Consider the following 15,950-nt stretch of genomic DNA (forward strand, 5'->3'; position numbering starts at 1 on the left):
AAATGACAATGTCATGTATCGCTTGTTTCTTGTACTACAATCACAATCTGAATTGATAGTCAGATTTCTGACCCTCTCGCTTCAATATAAGACAGCATTACTCATTTGATCCAACGGTTGCTACAACAGCAGTCTACTTGCTATTAGATTGTTTTCAAACCATGGCGAAATCGGGTTGTTGAAATAAATATTATGCATTCTCATTTCTTTTGTCTTGGCTGTGAATTAGCATGATGGGGTTATAGAGATGAACCAAGATATAGTAGTAGCAGTGCTACATGGAATGTCTGATTAGCCTTTTGCTTGGATTAAAGCCAGTTGTGTTGATTCATCTGATTTACGGCTGTATTCACAAAATTAAACACGAAATAAGGATGTCGCAGTGCATAATAAACGGCAATCTCATGAAATAATAATTTCCACCGAGCTTACTGGACGGCATTGTCCTCGGAACTCCTTGGCAAAGCCCAGTGGCCTTTCTTTTGATGACCTACATGGAAACAATGGCTGCACTCCTGTAATCTTTGTTTTCTTGAACTAGAGCGTATCTGAGATTTAGGATACAATAAAGAGCTTTATTGACAAAGTTCAACATCTGAATGGCAATGGATGTATTCGAGTTTAAACTTGACGATTATACAGTACAACGAATATCTAGTCATTGTTTATTTTGAAGCAGAATCGAGGCAGTCACTGCAAGAATAGTGATCCATCCTACGCGAGTACGGCTAACAAGATATGTAAGCAAAGCGATAGTGTGGGGCTTGACAACCACTAACAACATGTACAAGAACAGTGCATACAACTGTTTGGTCATGACCAAGTAAATAGTGGTTAGTAATTTAGCCATCAGGCACAGCAATCATATGGCAATCAGCCACCACCTAATGGCTACAACTTGCTTTCACTCGCGCCATTGTGTACTCGGTTCTACAATTGGTGCTAAACCCGTTTCATCAGTGCTGGTTATGCTTGTCAACCCGTTTTGTTGAATAAATGATTTTTACGCTTTCACTCTTCATTTTGTATAACTTGACCAGACATCGCATTCCCCGATTTCTTAGAACTGTCATTTTGATACATCGTAAAATCACCAGCATAACAACTTGCTGTGTTCATTTTCTACAATCTTACACTTATAGTTTGTATATTTAGCACTCAAGCTACCGACTGCTTGCTAGCTTATCGTAGTATTCAAAATGAACTATCACATTTATACCGCCCTTTTGGCGATCGCTGTTACCACCTCGACGGTAGATGCCCGTGGTGGTTGGTCATTCCATCGTGCACCAGTCAATGGCATAATCGAGCCTCTATACCTGACGAATGGTCCGAGTTTCTCCAGCAACTTGAATTCTAACAGTGGTGTTACTAGCACTGAGCCATCGCTATCTTCGAGCATCAGTGGTGCCACTGCCAGTCCAGTTTCAGCGCTTGAGAGTACTGCTACACATGGCGCACGATTTAGCAGTCAGAATCTAGATATACCAGAATCCACTGGTCCCAAATTTCCAGAAAAAGCTGGTGCAATCGATCCCAACTCGCAAGGTGTGGAGGAACCTGGAGTACCATCAGTCAAACATGTCGCCAAGGCGTTGCTTTCAGGCTCTGAAGAAACTCTGGGATCCAGTGCACCCAAATCGTAAGCCATGCATTCAGTCACTTGATTAAAAATTCTTGAACACTATCAATACTTGTCATGTACTAACTGTATATCCTGATGAATCGCTCCATTGGATTCGACATTTGATTATTCAAATGTTAATTATGCAGTGGGCTATCAAGCTCCATACAAGTTCCAAACTCCAACGTGAACTCAGGCCTCCTTTCTCCAACTGTCAAACTCAACGGAAAGGCTATTACACTAAGGGCCGGTTCATACGTCACCACTGTAAGTCTACCATAGTTTTAGTCGGAATACTTTGAGCGTGTAAATCTACAGATTGCTATTGGATATACTAATCGCTTGCTGCTTATCTACTTTTTCAGTTGACTACGAGAATTAGTCTTGGCACTCCCGGTCAATCGTTTGATGTGTCGCTTGACACTGGTAGCGATATATTATGGGCCCGTTCGTCAATCTGCACTGGAAATGGATGTGCAAGTGGCCGCAAATATAACCCAGCCTTGAGTTCAACATTTATCAATGGTCACACAGCATGGTCTATAATTAACTATGCCGATGGTACTGCAGTGAATTACACTTTGGGTAATGATGCATTGACAATTGGCACAGTGTCCCAGCCCAACGTCACGTTTGCTATTCCAACCTCGGTCACTATGCCCCCATCTGTACCAGGCACAGATGGAATCATTGGTCTTGCTCCTCCCAGTTTCAACAATCAAGGGACTGACACACAATTTATGCAATGGCTTTCTTATTCATTTGCTGTACGCCAAGTTTCTGTCTGGCACGATGTGATGGTCAAAGAAGACCAAAACGATCGATCCGACAATGGTGGCACAATCACATATGGTGGCATTGAGCCAGGTCGATCGTCTGGAACCCCTCACTGGCTTCCTATCCAACTCACTAACATTCCTGGCAGCAGTAACTATTGGGTCGTTAACATGGATTCAATCACTTTTGGTGGTGGTGCTATTCCCATGCCTTTGGATGCTAGCATGGCACTGGTTGATACTGGTACAGCTCAGCTTGTATTGGGTCAGCAACTATTTGATGTTGTTAACCAGCAGATGGGTGGTATCGATAACGGTGCTGGTCAATATACTCTTGATTGCACCAAGGCCAAAGCTTTCCCGAATCTTGTGCTCACTCTAGGCGGCAAAGCATTTACACTTACCTCGTCTCAGCAATACTACACTGATGGCAAGATTTGTGTTTCGATTCTCGGTCGTGCACAAGACGGTGAACAGCGTACTATTCTTGGTGTTGCCTTTCTCCGTCAATACTATGTTACATTTGACTATGATCGATGGGCAGTAGGTATTTCTAGCCTGGCCAAGGCGGCTCCTGTATCGAACAATGGAACGCCAGTCATTAGCACTATTCCCAAGACGATCAAGACTGTTGGACCACAACCTCGATCTTCAGCTGCAATCAACAATCCACAGCCACGACTGAACAATGATATTCCAACTCAGAACTCTGGCAGTGTTACTGCACCGTCGTCGGTTCCTAAACCGGCGGTCAGCAGTGGAAGCAGTATATCAGTAACACATAATTTCTTGGCTATACTTTTATCAATTGTAGCAGCTATGAATCTAATGCTGATTTGATTGTTACCATACATTTGATTTCCTATTTTCAAAAAATGGGTCGAATCTGTTTTTATCTAACTCTGCTTTAAAAAATACACCATTTCATCTCAACATACTTTTGGCAGACTATTTCCGCACAATCAAATTGCGCCTTTAGGCCTTTGATTCTCTTTGCACCATCAGCACATGAATTTTACCATTTGAAAGAACTGGAAATAAAAAAAGTCGACACTTGTAATTTACAAATTGAAACTTGCAATTATAATTGATCGTTACAGCCACATATATTGAAGCATATGCTAGCCGTCAAGGCATGTGACTTTCAGACTACTGGACAAGAATGTGGAAGTGCATAACAAAAGAATTAGAAACGCGGGTTCAAACTCGCTAGAATACGGCTGTATATTAGACTTGATATCGACTATTCAACATTTACAAAGAATTGGATTACTAGATGGTTAATACTAAAAACCGATATTCTAGAAACCTTTTGCTTTTGATTGGTTATTCTTTTGCTGGTTTTGTACATGCTAGAAATATCCAGTTTATGCCATGGTCGAGTCAGACTGCCACTCACTCATCTATGTCTTCGTCAGCAACGACCATTGATTTGAATACAGAGGATATGGTCGTGGGGATGATTTCTGCAGATACCGAACATCAAGAAACTGCTTCAGTTACTATGATCGCACAGGACACTGGACTGGTAATGAGTGATGATCACTCGATGCCTATGGTTCATGTTAATCAGCCGTTTATGCATGAGTTGGATAAAGCATCACTCCAACCTGCTCACATGCCAATTCCAAGGTAATTGTATTGTTGCATTTGAGGTTTTATAACGATTGAGTTATCGCCACCATTATTACATTCAATGTGCTGGTAAATCTACAAATGGTGTTGCTCATACTTGCAATCGATTAACTTTGTAGAATGCCACATCCTGTATCCACAGCTGGTTCCCCATCACCAAAACCGTCTTTTCGACCTAATCATGGTCCTTTACCATCTCCAAAGAGAACGACTAAAAGCAAAACTGCTACTAAAAAGCCGGCGTCTAATTCACCTGCTACTCCAATACCAACACATTTCTCAAGACAACCTCCGCCACATCATACTAGCATTTCTCACTCAACCCCACATTCAAGTGCACCTCACCCATCTACTGCTAAAGGTCCAATTCCTTCTCCTTTACCTCCTAAAGCTCCAGCCCCAGTTCCAGTACCTTCTTCCATCCCATCACAATCTCCATCTGCTCCAGTTCCAGTTCCAAGATCTCCTCGACCCAATCCATCCCCACAGCATGTTCCTTTTACCGCAGTGACATTGGGTGTAGGAAGCTACGCTCTCACAGTAAGTTGCGATTGCATTGGATTTATATCATGGCCATCGAGTCAAATTGAATGTATTGTCATTCACTGACTCTGCTATATCAGCTCACTGGACCATTACAGATTGGAACACCACCACAAACCATACAAGTGCAATTCGATACAGGATCGTCATTGACTTGGATTAGATCATCGAGTTGTAAAACTGGATCTGGATGTGGCGGACCAAAATATGATCCATCTCGCAGGTAAAAGTTTATGACAGAAATGCATAGTTTGCATAGTCCTAACACTTTATGACCATATCATTAGTCTGACGTGGAGACCTGGTACAGGTTTTACTCAATCCATGACCTATGCAGATGGTGGAAGTATCTCATGTGAAGAACAGCTGGATGTGGTTCATCTTGCAGGCACACAACTTGTATCTGAAAGCATCTGTTCTGCCAATATGATTACCAATGCTGTAAATCAAACTGATATGCTGGGTGGTCTTGTTGGAATGTCTCCCCCACTTGGAAAGGATAATACCAACCTGATGTTGACTCTTGAGCAATCCTTTGGATTAAGTATGGTATCGTTTTGGTATAACCAAATGGCAGTAGAAGGTGACCATGGATTGATCAGTGGTGCAGGAGAGATTACATTTGGAGGATACAATCCTGCTCGATTTAGTGGAGATATTGAATGGTAAGTAACTTGTCAGGATTACACTTTACACCATCTAACTTTTGGATTATTTGGCAGGCTTCCTGTTATTCCCAACACAGGGTATTGGTCAGTGAAACTCGATGGCATGACATTTGGAGACATGATTGTTCCTGTTCGTAAAGAACTGTCCAGCCAAACCATTTTTGATACGGGGACAACTCTTATTGCACTTCCATCAGATATGTTCACTGTGATGAACACCATCATGTATGCTGAGTTGGATCCAGTAGGAGGCATGTATAAGCTTGATTGTAAACACGCCACGACTCTCCCACCAGTAACACTGTTTTTTGGAGGAAAGCCCTATATGATGACCTGGTCTGAGCAGATTCTGACTGACAATGTCGATTGCTGGTCAGTGTTTACACCTACTCTGAATATGGGGATTATTTTTGGTGTATCATTTCTTCGAGTAAGTCCATCTAGATTGTGATTCGACTTGATGAAAAACTAACATGTTTACAGAACTATCATGTTACGTTTGATTACACATCAACGCTGATGCAAGTGGGGTTAGCGGCTACTACGGGACAGGTTCCACAGCCACCAACATTTACCAGAACACTGTCCAACTCGACCAGTAACGGGAAAACACTACAGACGTCATCAGGACAGTCATTCAGCGAAGCCGGGTATAGACGGACGAGTATGACCATAGTATGGATGATTGCTGTGCACATTTTTATGGTAAGGGTTCACAGCTAGCAACACTAGACATGAGAATGAAGTGATAAAATAAAGAAACTGTTACCATCATGGTTTAAAGGCATTCTGATGGCAAGTAGACAACTGTTGTAGCATTTCAACAAGTTTTTGGTTTATAAACTGTACGATTGTTTCAGGTTAGCGTAGATTATATAGATGGAACGCTGAGCTCGCGTCAGAACAAACCAATGACCAAACTTGGCAAGCAGCAGTCATTGACCCAAACAAGTGGCATTGTCGTATATTGAATTGAAAGGAACAGCAGGTTGTAGTGCAAGTCATGATATACGAGACAAGCGATAGATGCTCCTGTCATTCAAATCAATAAACAATTCACGGATATTTGCAAAACATCAAGAGTGATGGCTACAACGACTTATCATGGGGTTCTCTGTTCTCATACCCTTTGTCACTAGTGTGAAGGCACTAGTAAAGTTATCAAAGATTGAATGCCACTGATGGCCAAGCATTACAATACCGAATAGAATTTAGATTGCTTAGTTTATTTCAACTCCAAGCTGTATTCATGTAAAGTGAGCACTTTTGTACTACTTGCAGTCACTCTTGCTTGGAGTAGACAATGGTTGAATCTCTTTGGTGGACCTTGATGCTTGTTCAATAAACACCATGTCCATCCTATGGTGTTCACACAATTCAACTATAGTTTTGGGCTGACAAGTCTTTGAATCTGACACGTTTACACTTGAAGCAAAAGATTGCACATCTCGGGAAAGTGAACCGTTTCCACGTCAACCGCGCAATGTTTTATAGGAGTTGCAGATTGAACAAGTGCTGAGGATGCAGTGGAACTATAGTGTGAAGATTATTGAATTTTTTACAACCCAATAAACTAAACGTTTAGAAACACAATGCTGCCAATAAATTTGGCGCGAACTGGCACCAATCATCTCAGCAGACAGGCTGTTTATCACGTATTCTGACCCCTATTAATGTTTCATTTTGCGCGAATACGGCTGTGATGGAAGGCGTACTTGATGCGCTCCATCCACGTGAAGTGAATAAAAGGTCGATTCTACCGTCTGACAGAATCGTACTCGAGTTTCAAGTAGCTCTTGTTCAGATATCTAATGGGTGCATCCATACATACTGCTGTCATATTGCACTTGCTACTGCTGGTTGCTTCATTAGCATTTGCTCGTAATGTTGTAGAAATCCCTTCTCAATCTATCCTAAACCCAGACGGTCAACTATCCGGAGGGTCGAAATCAACCGCATTTGCTATCAAGACGTATGATTATTGCATCCCCAATTCATATACCACTGTGTCCATTATTAAATTGCATTCATGTTCCAACTCACGGCATCTTCATTCTGAATCTTTGTGTTTACAGAAGCGTTCGGTTTAACTCAATTCTGCGAGCCTCGGCTGATAATACATCTGCATCTATTACTGCCGCTAGTATGGGCCAAACATTGGTTGGAACGGTTCAGATTGGCACTCCTCCTATTTCTGTCACTGTGCAGTTTGATACTGGCTCTGCTTCGTTTTGGATCACTTCGTCCTTGTGTAAAGCTGGCAATGCCTGTCCACCTACTAGTCCTGTTTACAATCCCGACACAAGGTGAGTTCATGATGGTTCCCACACTGACTCGACTCGATTTTTTGAAATGGATACCCTGCAATCCATCTGCATTCATGTCAAGCTTAACTTGTTGGATACTCACGCTTAGTTTAAATCCTATTCAATAGCACAACGGCAAAGACCATCAATAATACTCTTCTTAATAGAGATTATGGCGATGGCACTAGTGTCAAATGTCTAGTTATCAGTGACACATTGGTGATTGCTGGTGTGGCAATACCTAATCAAAGCATCTGCTCTGCAACAGCAATCAACTACCCGTCCATGTCTTCTGAAGACGGTCTGATTGGTCTTGCCCCACCTCATTACAGTAATGATCCTGCAGATGTTTTTAGCAACTTGAAAAATGTATTTCCACAAAACAAGGTCAACTTTTACTATAATCGCAATGTAAATAGTCTGGAATCAAATACTGGATTGGTTCCCAATGCTGGTGAAATTACGTTTGGTGCTCCCGATCCAAATAGATTCACTGGAAACTTCAAATGGTAAGCCATTCAACCTGATTGTGTTGGTACTGCAATGGTATGGTTTTAAACGCATATTCATTTTGTTATAAGGATGCCAATTGTCACCACCGAATCCCATTGGGCGGTTGCGTTTGACTCTGTCACGATCAATGGAAGAACCACTTCTGCTAGTAAAATCAGTGCTCTTTTGTAAGTTTTCGTTTATTGAATATCATATTCTGGCCACTCCTTGCTGTTTTAATGGATTGACTGCAGGTGTAATGCTAGCGTATTTTTCCAATCTTGTATGAAATGTGCTGGATACTAATGCGTTTATCATTGTTTCTGTAGTGATACTGGCACGTCCTTGATATATCTCAACCAGCCCATTTTTAATGCTGTGAATAGTGCCATGGGTGGTGTCAAGATACGAAATAGTGATATATACCAAGTAGATTGTACCAAAGTTAAATCATTTCCTCCAGTCACATTTACATTCAATGGAAACTCGTTCACTTTGAATTGGGACCAGCAAGTTATTGTTCTACAAGGCCAAACCTGCATCTCGCTATTTTCTGCTTCTGGTGATCTTCCTACAATCTTTGGTGCTTCCTTTTTACGACAGTTTTATACCTCGTTTGACTATACAGGTCTTGTCGGACTTGCTCCACCCACTGGTTCTGTCAAGGCCATGATCGTTCCTTCAACTTCTGGGTTTAAAAACAGTGCCTTGTCTACTCTTGGTGGTTCCTTTAGTTCATTGATCCTACCGTTTGCTGTCGGTGTGCTGGCAATGGTATAAAATAGTTGACCTGCTTGTTTCACATGGTTCCACTTTTGTATTTTTAGTTGAAAGCGATTCCCTTGTTCTAATGTCAGCCTAGATTATTTCATTCGGCCAACTGGTCCAGTATGAAATACAACATATTATCTTAATGTTTACTTTCCTGCTTTTGATGTATTGTCTCGACAGTATAAATAAAGTCGGTCATTTGACTGTCATGTATATATTAATTCATGTTTTGTATTTTTGTATTTGGTGTTGATCTGACATACTGCTGTATAATCAACAAAATCAATACATTGAGCACCAACAGATCAAGATAAACTTGTGTCAAACCTCCCATAAAAACGTGTAATTAAAAAGTATTGATATTCAAAACGTATTGTGTCTATTGGAGGCATCACCAATGAATATCGAATCAAGCATTCTCCAACTATGCGTCTCGTTCACGACGCTGCTTGGAGAATGGATCTCGTGTGCCTACGGATGGTGCAGGAGCAATTGATTCGCGAGGAAGTGTAGTGACATCACCAAGGTATGTGGGGAATGGTACAATGGCATTTTCAGGAAACGTTTTTTTAAACCATCCCTTCTTGATCGAATCCGTGACACGAAGGTATCCATTCTCTGGACCTGGAACACCGCCTTTAACATAGATGAGATTGTATTGGTTATCAATCTTGATGACCTATTTTATACACGGTACTCGATTAATAATGCATTTCAAATACAACGAGTCAATGCATAAACTTACCTTGAGATTTTGTGTAGTACGATTAACACCACCCATACGACCAGGCATTTTCTTTCCTTTCCAAACCTTGCCAGGATCTTGACATTGACCAATTGAACCTAGGGATCGATGTGAAATAGAAACACCATGTGAAGCAGGTTGACCACCAAAACCCCAGCGTTTCATTACACCTTGAAATCCCTTGCCCATAGTCTTTCCTTGCACATCAACATACTGTCCAGCAACAAAATGAGATGCAAACAGTCTCACACCTGAAGGAATGCAAGCATCAGGTGTGACGTCAAACTCTGTGATTTTCTTTTTAGGTGATACTTGATATTTACGGAAATGAAACAATTGAGCCCGATGAAGACGATAAGAACGACGCTGAGAAACTGCTCCAACCTCGACCATATGTTTACCCGATCCAGCATGAAATCGGGTACGAATAACCTGACAATTTGATACCTGTAAATCCATATTCAAATGCAGGTTAGATGGGTTGAACTTTTAAATAAGATCTCTCATCTTGGCATGTACCTCTAAAACAGTAACAGGAACCATCTGACCCCACTCATCGAAAATCGAAGTCATGCCCTTTTTTAACGCAACAAGTCCGGTTCGTCTCGATTTGTATGTAAACACTGGTTTGGGTGTAGGTCCTGATCCATCTGACATGGGAAACACTGGCTCAGTACGAGGATATTTATAAAATCTAGCTCGAGTAAACCTTCCAGCTGTTTTTTCAGCGTATTCCTTTTCGGCATTCTTGGTTTCTTCAAGTGTTTGACGAACAAGATTGGGTTTGGCTAATGTTGCAAAAGAAACAGTGGATTGGAATGTGGAATGTAGTGGTTGGAAAATAAGCGATCTAGAGTGTATAGATTTGATAAGTGATCTGGGTCGACCAGATAGCTGTAAAGACGACAGCAGCGTTGTGATGGAATTCATGGTTGAACAACTAAAGCTGCCAAAGTTCAAGCGATCACCAGCAAAAAAGAATGGCAAAGTGAATCAATTATCACGTGGTATCAAGTGACTGAATGGTTTGGTTTTCAAACATCAAGATTTACACTTTTGCTATGAAATATAATGTCTGCGAGAACAGCAATAAGATGGACGCATTCAGGACTGCACGGTAGAATCCATCACACACCTATATATCCACACTGTCTAATCAAACACTCGCCAGTTTTTTTATCAGTGTATTCTCGTCCCTCCTACAGCACTATTCACTTTTCCAAACCCAACCCTTTCACAGCCAGTCCTAATCAGATCTATCCTACAGCCAAAGCATCACTGGCAAGATACTCCTCTACCCATTCAGATCAGCCATTATCTGAATCGTTTCCAGCACCATCAAAGAAAACTTGGATAGATTCAGTGTCGCCAACTATCAAACCTTATCTTTTGCTTACTCGTTTAGATAAGCCTGCTGGAACATGGTTACTGTACCTTCCATGCACATTTGCAATTGGCATGGCTTCGTTTTATTCAGCTGAAACCATTCCTATCATCACAACACTGTCCACTCTTGCTTTGTTTGGTGTTGGATCGGTTGTTATGCGTAGTGCTGGATGTATCATCAACGATCTATGGGATATTGATATCGATAAAAAGGTTGAACGAACAAAAACTCGACCTTTGGCATCAGGAGAAATCAAGCCCTTTCAAGCCATAGCATATCTTGGTGCTCATCTAACTGTTGGATTGGGAATACTGACTCGATTAAATATGTTCAGGTGAGTTTAAATCTATATCTCATTAGAGCAAAGTGAGGTTGGATTGTATGTATAGGTATGGATTGGTTAATCGGTTGTTGTTTAGTATACTGGTTGGTGCTTCGTCTCTTGCGTTGGTGGCAATGTATCCTTTGATGAAACGGATTACATACTGGCCTCAAGCCTTTTTGGGTCTTACATTCAATTGGGGTGCTTTGCTTGGGTTTACTGCTTTGATCACCGATCATGTTCCATGGGACGTTGCAGTTCCTTTATATTTGTCTGGTGTCTGTTGGACGCTTGTTTACGATACAATCTATGCTCTTCAAGACCGTTCTGACGATATCAAGGCGGGCGTGAAATCTACAGCAGTGATGTTTGGGAGTTACGTGAAACCTATCCTGGCAATGTTTGCCGTGGGCACAGTTGGACTCCTTGCACTTTCCGGGTGGATGAATGGTCACTCTGCGTGGTTTTACACTGTATCTGTAGGAGGTGGAATTCTGCATCTGGGATGGCAGATACTGACTTTAAATGTAGCGTGTCGAACGGATGCTGCAGCCAAATTTAAATCCAATCGGAACTTTGGGTTGATTGTTCTAACTGGCATTCTATTGGATCTAGGATGGCGAAAATGGGAATTGTATCGTACTTCACAACACAATGAAAAACCAATTCAATAAGAATTAATTGAAACTCCAACACATATCTGTTGCTCAAATTATGTGTCACATTACACCCTTCAGCAAAGTTTATTTCCTACAGTACTTGATATCCATAAAATTATTCTACTGAATCCAATTATTTGATAAACACCATCGTCTACGCCATCTACTGTATCACGTTCGAGTAGTAGAAGATTCGGGTATCGTTGTATCAGTGGAAGACTCTGCAACAGTAGTGATGGGAGATACAGTTGCACGATTTTGATCCGGTAAGGTATGAAAATAGTTTAAAATAGAAGTCAATCCACCAGAACCTCTTCGATCGTCTTTACCCATCTGTCTTCGTATAACGGGTTGTTTTCCTACAACCCCTTTAGTAGAAGATGACGCACGACTTTTTGATACAGGCGTCTTTTTCTTTCGTGGGGTAGATCCATTGGAAAGAGAAAGCGGTCCTGATGCTTGACGAGTAAGTAAAGGTTTTGATGGAGTTTGAACTGATGTCACAGCAGTATGTGTTTCGTGGTTCATACTTGCATCATGTTCAATGGGTATATCTGGCATACTAAAAATAGAGTCATAAAAGGGTGTTGGATCCACGTTTTCAATATTAAATGCAGTATCGGACAGATTGGATGCGTATGAATCTATAGTAGAAGAGAGAGATGAAGATAGATCAGGAAGTTGCATTGTAGAGCAATCGACTGATTCAGAAGTTGGAATAGGATCAGCTAGGTGTGCAAACCCACGAAGATGCACTGCACCAGGATTCTCCTCAAGCGCAGTCAGGTCAAGCCCCGCTCTCCAAACACGAACCGTCATATCATCAGAACAGGTGGCAATCTAAGAATTGTGATTGGAAATAGACATTTCAGAAAATTAGAAACTAGTCTACTTGTGCAATAGTATACAAAACATAAACACTTGCTTGTCCAAAATCAGATCCGCACCAAGCAACCCCTGATGTTTCTGCTTTGTGTCCTTTGAGAATCAATGGCAACTGATTTCCTGGTTTCGTGGTGTTCCACATGTAAACACCGCCATCTGTAGATCCACTCATGATCATCGAGTCATCTGGTGAGACACAGGTGCGGATATAAAATGAGGCACACTTGTATGTCGGATACGTGATTTGCTTTGTCGGTGTACTCAATCTACTAGTACTGAATTCGTGAATGCTGTATAGTATCCAGTCAAATAGAATTCAATGGTTTAAATGAAAAATTATAGATTTTAACAACAATTTGAAATGCATGTTACATACCTATTGTCCAAGCAAGATGCATACAGCTTTGTTCCAGAATGATTCAAAGTCAATGAACTAAATCCTACAATGCAATCATCATACAAAATGAACACGGTGTTTACAATTTTAATTTTAGAATAAATCCATTACAAACCAAAGCTCCGTTTGCAGTTTTTAGGAGGTGTCGATGTTTCAACTGCATTGCGCCAGTTTTTTGATACACCGGCAGCTCTCAGATCCCAAAACTTGACGAGTCTAGCAGTAAAAAACAGTCCCACAAGGAATTCAAATATAAAGTCAAGTTAATACATCATAAGCCAGACATGTAAAATGTAAAGTCGGTACTGTTTTTAAAGGCATACCCATCAGCAGCTCCAACGGATGCAATCATGTGCGTGATATGAGTTAAAAAGGTAACCGAGGTGACGCTCGCCGTATATCTTGGTGAGACCTAATCAAATAAGAACCCAATAGTTGGTATATAGACAAACAAGAGCAATATCCAACGTCATGCGATTGCTGTTGATAATACAAAACCACCTACTTTTGGGGTTGTAGGTTTAGATTTGGATGCAGATTGCAATAGCATGTTTAGCTGTGAGGGACGAACGTGTGCATAGGGGATAGAAATGACAGGTTTGCTGCTTTGCTCATGAGATGATGTGTGTGTAGAGCCAGTATTGCAATTGAATCTACGGTCCCAGACCATAATAATGCCATCTCTTGAAGCAGTTGCAATGACGTCTTTAAAGCAGTGGTCAGGGTTAGTATATTTTAGAATGATTCGTGCATTGCAGTAATAAATGATATTACCTGGTTGAGTAGGACACCAAGATACAGATTTGATGCTACCTCGATGTCCGCGAAAACTTAAAACGCTTTTCTTTGTTTCCAGATCCCATAAGCGTAAATGCGCATCTCCAGCAGCTGTTACCTGTAAATTGGATATTGAAATTGATATTAGGATTGAAATGTGTTTGTATTGGCAGGTATGGATTTACATACCAGTTGAGCGTCATTATGACTCCATGCACAATCAAAAATGGCATTATCATGAGCAAACCACGATGAAACGGGGCGTTCTAACCAGTATTTAACAAAACAAATGAATAGTAAGAAAGGCCAGTCCGACCATAAATACAAAGTTTTGAACCAGTCGTTAGAGTGAATTAAATCAACATTGAATTAGATGAACATACCAAATGTTTTTAAAGTGTTGAAAATGGAAACACAACCAGCTTCACCTACAACAGCCAGTAGTTTGTTTCGACTAGTGCCATTATCTAACATGAAAGAATGGAATGAGAAGTCAATCAACAGCTAGAGAGTACATGCAGATTCAGATTTAAAAATGCCAAGAGCAATACAACAAGACTCAACTGTGGTTGTAATGACATGCATATGGCGGGGATCGTTGACCATCAGCATCTTTCAAGCTCTGAATATCCGAGTCACTGCTGTAAAAAGACTGCAAGTAGGTTTTGATGGAAACTAAATACGCATATAATTGTAACTATCAAGTCAATACAAGTAGATATCAACACCTAGTCGCTTACAGTTGTGTTTGAAGCGTGACAGTTGACCAGTTTCTCTTTTTAAAAGAGTTTTCAAGGGATTGTCTGTCATGAATGAATGCAAGTTATTGATGAGAGTTCAGATTAGCAAGACTGTTAATGAGCTCAGATTGAAGATGTCCGAACAACCACGTGATTGAACATCAGATAAGAATAGTCTTGTGTGCTGAATAAAAGAATTGACTTATGAAATGGTTTAATGACGAATTGATCGAGTTTACTTTTAGTTTACTGTTGAATTCACGTCAAAGTAACAATAACTCATTCATCTCGTAAAATAATTGATGTTTGATGAACAATGCTGTACGCTGGTCTCTTAGTGATTGGCATACGTAATTGCATTCCTGAAATCATTTTTAAACTAGAGTGTATTTGATATTAAAATATAAAACTGGATTGAGAATATATAGCGAAGAGTTGATTTATTTCAAAGTTTCAAAAGACTTGCATTTAATGTGAACACAACTTGAACACAACTCGACTCAAATCTTGCTTATTTTATTGCTTTGTGAATTCTATTACAATGACTACAATGTCTCCAAACGGACAATCTTACATTCTCTCTACCAACGCACAGAGTTTGGCAAACTATCCGCATGCTCGCAAAGCCAATGGCTTTCTCTTTATTTCTGGCATCTCTTCTCGTCGTCTAGATAACACTTGGGAAGGTGTAAGTTGCTTTATATAGTGTTATGTTGCATGTTGGCATCGTTTTAATTCATCTTGTGCAGGTGAACAAGTTACCAGATGGTTCGATGCATTTGGATATCAAAAGCCAAACCCGAGGAGTTATCAACAAGTAAGGCTTTATAGTACTGAATTCATTCTTGCATTATACAACCTAATTGCATTGTATACTCTTCAATTGTCAGTCTGGATGCTATTCTTAGGGCTACTGGAGCAAGTCTAGCCAATGTTCTTGATCTTACTGTATTCCTTATTGATATGAAATATTATGACGAGTTTAATTCAGTCTATAATGAGTTTTTCAATGCAGAACATGGTAAATCGGTTACTTTCAAATGTTGATGTTTTAGCTTTGAATAATTGAATGTATTCTCTGTTTAGGACCGACACGAACAACTGTAGCAGTAAAGCAACTTCCCAATCCAAACTTGCTGATTGAGATCAAGGCAGTCGCACTTGCAAACGAGTAATTCAACTCGGCAATACATTTGATTTCTTTTGTTATTTTCATATAAATC

General features: G+C 40.5%; 7 protein-coding genes across 7 annotated transcripts; 5 read left to right on the top strand and 2 right to left on the bottom strand.

Annotated features, from left to right (window-relative positions):
• Window positions 1–1,965: 1,965 nt before the first annotated feature.
• BATDEDRAFT_4465 (uncharacterized protein) lies at window positions 1,966–2,955 on the top strand (the record flags this gene model as incomplete). Its single annotated transcript, XM_006680911.1, has 1 exon — window positions 1,966–2,955. A coding segment is annotated over one exon (990 nt), but the record flags the coding sequence as incomplete, so codon positions are not given.
• A 718-nt stretch (window positions 2,956–3,673) lies between these two features.
• BATDEDRAFT_90861 (uncharacterized protein) lies at window positions 3,674–6,032 on the top strand (the record flags this gene model as incomplete). Its single annotated transcript, XM_006681178.1, has 6 exons — window positions 3,674–4,032; window positions 4,155–4,575; window positions 4,659–4,801; window positions 4,866–5,243; window positions 5,301–5,676; window positions 5,730–6,032. The coding sequence occupies 6 exons, from the start codon at window positions 3,677–3,679 to the stop codon at window positions 5,967–5,969; spliced, it is 1,914 nt and encodes a 637-aa protein (XP_006681241.1). The 3' UTR covers window positions 5,970–6,032.
• A 1,007-nt stretch (window positions 6,033–7,039) lies between these two features.
• Window positions 7,040–9,024, top strand: BATDEDRAFT_35816 (uncharacterized protein). Its single transcript, XM_006681104.1, has 5 exons — window positions 7,040–7,218; window positions 7,322–7,552; window positions 7,681–8,061; window positions 8,134–8,232; window positions 8,374–9,024. The coding sequence occupies exons 1-5, from the start codon at window positions 7,058–7,060 to the stop codon at window positions 8,822–8,824; spliced, it is 1,323 nt and encodes a 440-aa protein (XP_006681167.1). The 5' UTR covers window positions 7,040–7,057; the 3' UTR covers window positions 8,825–9,024.
• Window positions 9,025–9,239: 215 nt separating this feature from the next.
• On the bottom strand, window positions 9,240–10,217 carry BATDEDRAFT_13292 (mitochondrial 54S ribosomal protein YmL9; the record flags this gene model as incomplete). The annotated part of the gene is made up of 3 exons (XM_006680930.1): window positions 9,240–9,494; window positions 9,561–10,007; window positions 10,080–10,217. The coding sequence occupies 3 exons, from the start codon at window positions 10,215–10,217 to the stop codon at window positions 9,240–9,242; spliced, it is 840 nt and encodes a 279-aa protein (XP_006680993.1).
• A 720-nt stretch (window positions 10,218–10,937) lies between these two features.
• On the top strand, window positions 10,938–11,880 carry BATDEDRAFT_3850 (4-hydroxybenzoate octaprenyltransferase; the record flags this gene model as incomplete). Its single annotated transcript, XM_006680910.1, has 2 exons — window positions 10,938–11,281; window positions 11,367–11,880. Coding segments are annotated over 2 exons (858 nt in total), but the record flags the coding sequence as incomplete, so codon positions are not given.
• A 219-nt stretch (window positions 11,881–12,099) lies between these two features.
• On the bottom strand, window positions 12,100–14,461 carry BATDEDRAFT_90887 (uncharacterized protein; the record flags this gene model as incomplete). The annotated part of the gene is made up of 9 exons (XM_006681236.1): window positions 12,100–12,768; window positions 12,884–13,103; window positions 13,190–13,253; window positions 13,326–13,426; window positions 13,534–13,622; window positions 13,716–13,915; window positions 13,985–14,105; window positions 14,177–14,253; window positions 14,371–14,461. 9 exons carry the CDS (start codon window positions 14,459–14,461, stop codon window positions 12,100–12,102), a joined length of 1,632 nt encoding a protein of 543 aa, XP_006681299.1.
• Window positions 14,462–15,277: 816 nt separating this feature from the next.
• BATDEDRAFT_30558 (uncharacterized protein) lies at window positions 15,278–15,902 on the top strand (the record flags this gene model as incomplete). The annotated part of the gene is made up of 4 exons (XM_006681066.1): window positions 15,278–15,415; window positions 15,477–15,544; window positions 15,618–15,748; window positions 15,814–15,902. The coding sequence occupies 4 exons, from the start codon at window positions 15,278–15,280 to the stop codon at window positions 15,900–15,902; spliced, it is 426 nt and encodes a 141-aa protein (XP_006681129.1).
• Window positions 15,903–15,950: the final 48 nt, after the last annotated feature.

The sequence above is a fragment of the Batrachochytrium dendrobatidis genome, assembly GCF_000203795.2.
Source record: "Batrachochytrium dendrobatidis JAM81 unplaced genomic scaffold BATDEscaffold_11, whole genome shotgun sequence".
NCBI classification, from domain to species: domain Eukaryota; kingdom Fungi; phylum Chytridiomycota; class Chytridiomycetes; order Rhizophydiales; genus Batrachochytrium; species Batrachochytrium dendrobatidis.